This window comes from Nanorana parkeri, unplaced genomic scaffold, assembly GCF_000935625.1.
Source record: "Nanorana parkeri isolate BGI_ZX_2015 unplaced genomic scaffold, ASM93562v1 scaffold39, whole genome shotgun sequence".
NCBI classification, from domain to species: Eukaryota; Metazoa; Chordata; class Amphibia; order Anura; family Dicroglossidae; genus Nanorana; species Nanorana parkeri.
In genome coordinates this window covers 2,816,235-2,823,125 of record NW_017306307.1, presented here as the reverse complement: position 1 = coordinate 2,823,125, position 6,891 = coordinate 2,816,235, and the positions used below count along the sequence as shown (strand labels likewise).

General features: G+C 39.0%; 1 protein-coding gene across 1 annotated transcript in view; it reads left to right on the top strand.

The window, feature by feature from the left end:
* Window positions 1–4,083, top strand: part of KCNV1 (potassium voltage-gated channel modifier subfamily V member 1) — a 24,680-nt gene extending 20,597 nt beyond the window's left edge. The window contains exon 2 of the mRNA XM_018570716.1: window positions 3,575–4,083. Coding sequence (XP_018426218.1) covers window positions 3,575–4,083 — 509 coding nt within the window. The remainder of the gene's footprint in view (window positions 1–3,574) is intronic.
* Window positions 4,084–6,891: the final 2,808 nt, after the last annotated feature.

Here is a 6,891-nt window from a genome sequence, read left to right as displayed (position 1 = left end):
TATATATATATATATTGTGGGGGTATAGCTCGAATGGGGGATCACCTTCCCTGGGAAAAACAGTCCAGGCAGCAAAGTTCTTTTTCTCTCTGAACACATCCAACATGTAGCTCTCCTAGGCCCTCAGGCCTGGGGCCTAGTTTAGTGAATCACTGTGGCATCCTCACAGGGGGAAACTCTGGAGGGAAAGAGACTGTGCCAGGAAGTGCCTCAGATATTTAATAGCTCTCCTAGTATGCACATCGGGCTACCCAGTCCTACTGATTGGCCAGGCATTAAACATCCTTCATGTGGAGTGTTATCTATAGCACACCCTGCTGGTGGACACCCAACACAGCATGTGACCAAGAATAATCACTGCACATTTAGAGAACACAAGCCAGCACAGCTAAGCTGACTAATCTACCCTAACAGATCACAAAAGTGTAGGAGGAGAATTTGAAAAATTATAGATCCCTACACCAGCTATCTCCTACTCTGTCTGTCTTTAAGCAAACCCTGAAAACTCATCTCTTCGGGGAAGCCTATTCCACCTCAACCTAACCACTAAACTATCACTTTCTCAAACACCTCATTCCCACACAGCTACCAGCTTTTGTATCACTGGCCCTTCCCTTTCAGTTTGTAAGCTCTCACAGGCAGGGCCCTCCTTACCATCTTGTCTTGAATTGAATTGAAACTGTAATGTCTTTCTTATATTGTAAAGCGCTGCGCAAGCTGTTGGCGGTATATAAATCCTGTATAATATTAATAGGGTTTAGGGGTTGCCAACTGTCACCATGTTTCATCACCTCTAATCATGTTTTATGTTAACCCCAAATATGGGTGTAACATGAAACATGATCAGTGGTTGAATTAGCCTTTAGGTGTATTTTTAGTAAAACCAAAGACAAGACAATCGAAAATCAATTAGCTAAATCGTAATGTGACCCATATTATCTCACATATATTTTTTGTGATGATCTAGACCTTTAAATAATGACAATTCAAAACACATTTAAATTTCAGCAGTAGTACATATAGCCCTTTCTTATAATTTCTTTAAAAAAAACTAATAAAGTTCAACTTATAACACAAACTAATAAAGTTCAACTTATAACACATTTCTCATAGCCACAAACATAAATAATTAAAATGCATTCATTTCTTCCACACTGCTACTCATGAGACTGCAAAACAGTAATATATGAGGAAAATAATTATTATTAAATACATTTGTTCATCCTTTAACCTTCCCTGTTATTGCAACACTGATGCCACAGGCAGCCAGTTATTAAAATTCTCGTCAGCCTCCCATAGGAGCAGGTCTGTGGCAGAACACGGTCAAAAGGAAATACATATGTATCAATATTCAGCAGAGCATAGAATAAAAATGCAAAGTATTTGAAGTAAGGGCTTCACAGGTTATATGTTTTTTAGTTCGCCCAGCAAGAAAGCAGATTTTTGAGCCATAGCATTCTTTATACTTAGAATGTAGTTTGTAGCGCCGTACTCCAATTAACATAGTTGTGTTTTAAAACCCAATGGGATCTTTATATATTTATTATTATGTCTACAAACTGCAAAGTTTATGCTGCTGCAGTAATAGGAACGCCAGCCCTAGAGCTTGAGAAGGACTACGCAAAAGTGTTTGAGAGGATTAGAGCCACAGTAGGTTGACAACAGGGAAAGATGAGGTGTGTTGAGTCAAACACTTACCCTAATTAGAGCTCTGAGTTGTGGGAGAAGTATGAAGGTGGAGTCAGGAGCTTAGGGAGACCTACTGTCCAGATGAGTGATGCATCGTCAGATGAGCAGTCCCAACCCTCCACCCATAGTTGTATTTTTGATTTTTAGATTGTGACGTAGGGTAGTGGATACAGATAAAGTATGTTTATATCTACTGATTTGTCACTGCAGCTGGGCGAGATCTTAGAAACCTTTAAGGACCTGATTTAGAAAGATTGGGTTTAGTGCCCCTTGGTGGTGGTTGTATCTGTGATGGTTTTGCAGATCCATGAAGATCTTTGCTGTGTGGCTGCAGGGTGCCACATAGCCTCTTCATGGAAACTCTTTAGAAGATTCCCTTCATTTTCATGATTGATTCTTGAGGCCAACTGACAGTTTTTCATTGGGATGAATTGGGGAATCCACTGTGCATTCCCTCTTGGCTGGAAGAGTTTCCATTAAGTAGCTGTGTGGCACCCAGCAGTCCCACAGTGAAGATCTCAGTCCCACAGTGAAGATCTCCATGAATCATGGACAGACAATTGGCAGACTTGGGGGGCTTGCTAGGGGAGGAGAGATTTGCAGTTTAATGATAACTTTTAGGGTAGTTTTAAGTATCCATATTCATAATTAGGTTATCAGGGAGGTTTAAGGATCAGGGTTATTTTAGAGGCAGGTTAAGTGTTAAGGTTAGGGGGATAGATTGGCAAGGTGTTAGGGTGCACATATGCTTACAGAAAAGTTTACATTTCCTCTTGTTGCTGAAATCACTGCAATCAAATGTCTTGTGCTGATTGCGCCCTGACAAAATGTGACTGAGGTAGTATTCACATCGAAGCACTGCAATCCTTGTTTCAGTTATCACCAGGGCCATTCTTTTCTACCTATATTGGAATTAGTTTTCTGCATGTTCTCTTGTTGTGGTCATTTATTTGGCTTCTCCTTAAAAGTGGCCAAATGTCTGATGACCTTGGCCAGTGGAAAAATAAAATGATTCCAGCCAACCAGGATGATATCAGTATATTCAGCCTGACTGAAAGTAAAGTTTACACAGAGTTTGACAGATGCTATCTATGAATTGATAGAGAGCTGTAACATTAAATAGTAAGCAATAAAGAGCTTACAACAGCCTCTGTAGATAGGTACTGTAGATGGGATATCAAAAGCAACAGCATAGGTCACTTTGAAGTGGACCTTTTCCCCGCTTTCACTAAAAATCACAGCAGCATGCAGCTCTGGATGCTGATATAAAATCATATTGCATTCCCTAGTTAAACAAACAGGTTTTTCCATTTACTTACAAATATAGTTCATCCACTTCCTAGCCCACTTTGGCACAAATTATGTAATCATGCCCAAGAGTTCCAGGAAGTAAAGGGAGATGGATTAATCTGCACTTAGTAAACATGGCCACTGTCAGAAGACTTGGGAAGGAAAGAGAAATAATGGATGCAAACAATACAAAGCCGGCAATTATCTATAAGAATCTGTTTGTAGATTGTCATTATTAAACATTTGTTTGTGTTTTGGGGCATTTAATTAAATTTGTCACTAAATTTTGGGGTTTAATAAGGAGTTGCGCTAATATTGCGCAACATAAAAATTTTCAACTACCACCATTTTATTCTATAGGGTCTTGGCATTCAGAAAATATATAATGTTGGGGGGTTTTACGTCATTTTCAGGCCTAAAATGTGGAATATAACATGGGTGCAAAAATTGAAAAAAGGGCCTCAGTCATGAAGGGGTTAAGCTCCTTTATGGGAGGGACTGATATGAATATTTAAGTGTCCTCTGTGAACCACATAGCGGTATAATATACATGAATTAATATTTATCAAATAACCGTTTTGCTATTCCTTTGCAGGGTTGAAGTCTTTAGGACTGACGATCGCCCAGTGTTATGAAGAAGTTGGTCTGTTACTTCTCTTCCTGTCAGTGGGTATTTCTATATTTTCTGCACTGGAGTATGCTGTTGAATATAATGTCCCTGACACAACCTTTACCAGTGTACCAAGTGCCTGGTGGTGGGCGACAACCTCAATGACAACTGTCGGTTATGGCGATATCAGGCCGGACACCACGTTTGGTAAAATAGTTGCCTTCCTGTGTATTTTGTCGGGGATTTTAGTCTTAGCTTTGCCCATTGCCATTATTAATGACCGCTTTGCTGCTTGTTACTTTATGCTAAAGATGAAGGAAGCCGCACTGAGACAGAGGGAAGCAGTGAAGAAACTCATGAAAAACATAAGTACAGAGTCGGATATAAACGTGAATCTGCGAGACATTTATGCCAAAAGTATCATGGAGATGTTACGACTAAAAACCAGAGAGCGAGCAAGTACGAGAAGCAGTGGCGGAGATGATTTTTGGTAAATCATGGCGTCTTGTTTTGTATATTGTGTATCATTTTTTTTTCTGCTTCCTTATTTGCAGGTAGTGTGAGGTGTCCAGACATGCTTATAGAATTCCGCACTTTATATGTTTTGGAAAAGCCCATCTTTTTCTCCTTTACATTTTACTTATTGCAATGGAAACTAAGATCATGGAGGATGCCATTGCTGACTTCTATCTGAATATGCCAGTTTGCTGCCTGTCTGCCATTTTGACCCTCTAGCTTTACCAAGTTGACTCACTGAGCCAATAAAAGAAAGCAGATAATGAGTTCCTACTATTGTCTGCTTTTACTGATCTGCATATTTGTTTTGGTTCAGAAACTCAGAAATGATTAAAGTCTTCTTAAACCCTCCCAAAAAGAAAACTATGCCAATAGCTTATTTTTTTTGCATTGGTAAGTTAGCAGAACCTTACCTTTCATTAAGACAGTAAAGCATCCCCCCGCCATCCTAAAGAGTTTGACCCCAGTTGTCACATAGCAGACCCTAACTACTGTGTGTAAAGCAACAACTCTCTCTACTGTGGTGCTACACACTCCCTATGAGTCAGAACCAGAGCCCTTTAATCAGTATGGAGCTTGCTTTGCTGCATGGAGGGCTCTATCTCCAGCACACTAGGACATATCGGATTGCAGAAGAAACAGGTGGCATTGTGCAGAAGAAGGTCAGCATTGGCAGCTCCCATTTTGCTTTTGCGATAGAGCCTAATTCAAGCCCAAACTATTTTTTTTTTAGGTTTTAGCTAGAGCAGGGAAGGAAAATGATTTGTCAGGTTTCTAGTTCTTTAATTCATTCACCCTAAAGTATGTCCTCACAAGGAATATTAAAAAAGATGAAACCTGGTGCAATCCATACTATAAAGGGTCCTAAAAATTGTGGGTGGCATTTCTCACAATTCTGACCATATATACTGTAAATGTCACCAGCACTCCCCCCCCCCAAAAAAACAGCTTTTTTTAGTCACAAAATGGGGAGTGGCTACTACTAGCATCAAATTATTATTATTTTCTGGCGTCTTCTTGTCAAAATGACAACCACTCCCTAATTTCTTGTGCTGCTATCACAAGGACGGAAGTAAGGAAGGTAAACCCTTTCCAATGGGGTCTCGGAAAGCAATAAAAATGTGACCAAAGTATTTGCTCTTCCCAAGTCTACCAAAAACTAAAAGAGAAATATTTTAGCTGGAGTTGTGTTGTGGTTTGAGGTCATCAATGAAATGATTGCGTTGGTTTCCCAGTGTCCCTTGCAACATATAAGATGCTTTCATTAGAATTAATAGTGCAAGGATTGTACTCATAGGTCTTTGCCACTATTGCTGTCCAAGTTTTAGGGCTGCAGAATTTGACATTCCATGGCAGGATCGCATTTTATTTGTCGAACACCGGTTCAAAACCAGCAAAGAATAAATAGCCATAAACTTTAAAGGGAATTTATAGTATATTTGTATGCATTTTAGTTGCTTCTTTATTCATTTATTTATTGATAATGTGCAGGACTGAACAAATATTTTTTTAAATTGTTAAATATAAACGGTTGGATATGAATGCTCTATATTCACCTCTTGCAGGTGTTGAGCTTTAGGCCACATTATCATCTTTTTTTAAATCTTAATTATTTCTATGTTGGTACTAGCCCCCGAATATCTGGACATTTGATTACATATACATTACAACTGAATGACCCACAGGAAAGGCACCCCCTTCCTCTCTGCCAGCACCGATACAACTGATCTGGTATAGTCAATATACATGAGTTGTCAACAAGCATGTAGGTAGTGCTAGGTTTTCATTTAGAAAGCCTACCAAGCCTAGCAGACTGAGCATCATGGAATTTCCCCATAATAAATGCTATTTTATTGGGGGGAAAAAAGATTTTAAACAAATTATGCTAAAATATTATTATTTTATATATTATTGTATTATTTTATAAACATTAAAAGAAAACAAATATAAAAAAAAAGAAAAGAAAATTGACCAAAAAGCAATATACTCTCCCTTTAAGTATACAAAGATAAAGGTAAAAAAAATATCAGTCCAGTCAAAAGTGATATTTTAGTTATAAGTTAACTACAATTGGTTGAATCAACCATAGTTCCTGACTGTATTTGTGCCCGCCCTATATGTTCAAACCCACATTGGTGTCCTCTTACCGTTCTTCATATATTCTCCATGATATGAAAAAAAAAAAACATTCGACCCCCATACACTTGCTTGAGTTCGAGTTCGTACTCGAACATTTCGGCGGTTCAAATACGAACTGAACACGGGGGTGTTCGGCTCATCCCTAATCTACAGTACCTAAATCTGAAATATTAATTTTAGGTGGACTAACAATTTAATTTGATAGCCAACTGGAAAATAAGCTTTAAGGAATATTCTGCAGATTATAAAACTGTTTAACATATACTTTTTAGTGGATGTGGATTGAAATAGACGCTGTGCTGTCTACTGGACTTTCTGCCACTAATAACCACTAACCCTACAATATAACACCCCACCCAGTCTTCTCACTAGCAGGACAGTCCAGCAGTGAATAACTAGGAAAGTGTGGACACTAGAAAACAGCACAGAGGGGCTTATTCTGCATTCCTATGCTGTTTCCCATACTTTCCATGTGATGCATGCTGCTGCTGCTGCCTTATTCAGTCTTATGGGTACACCATACTTGTAGAGTCATCTAAACAACCAGTGGAGTATGGCTCATCCATAGGAATGGATAGGGCCACAACAGTGGGAGGAGTGAGAAGGGGACTCAGTTCTGAACTAGTTCTGCAGTGTGGAGGCTGTTC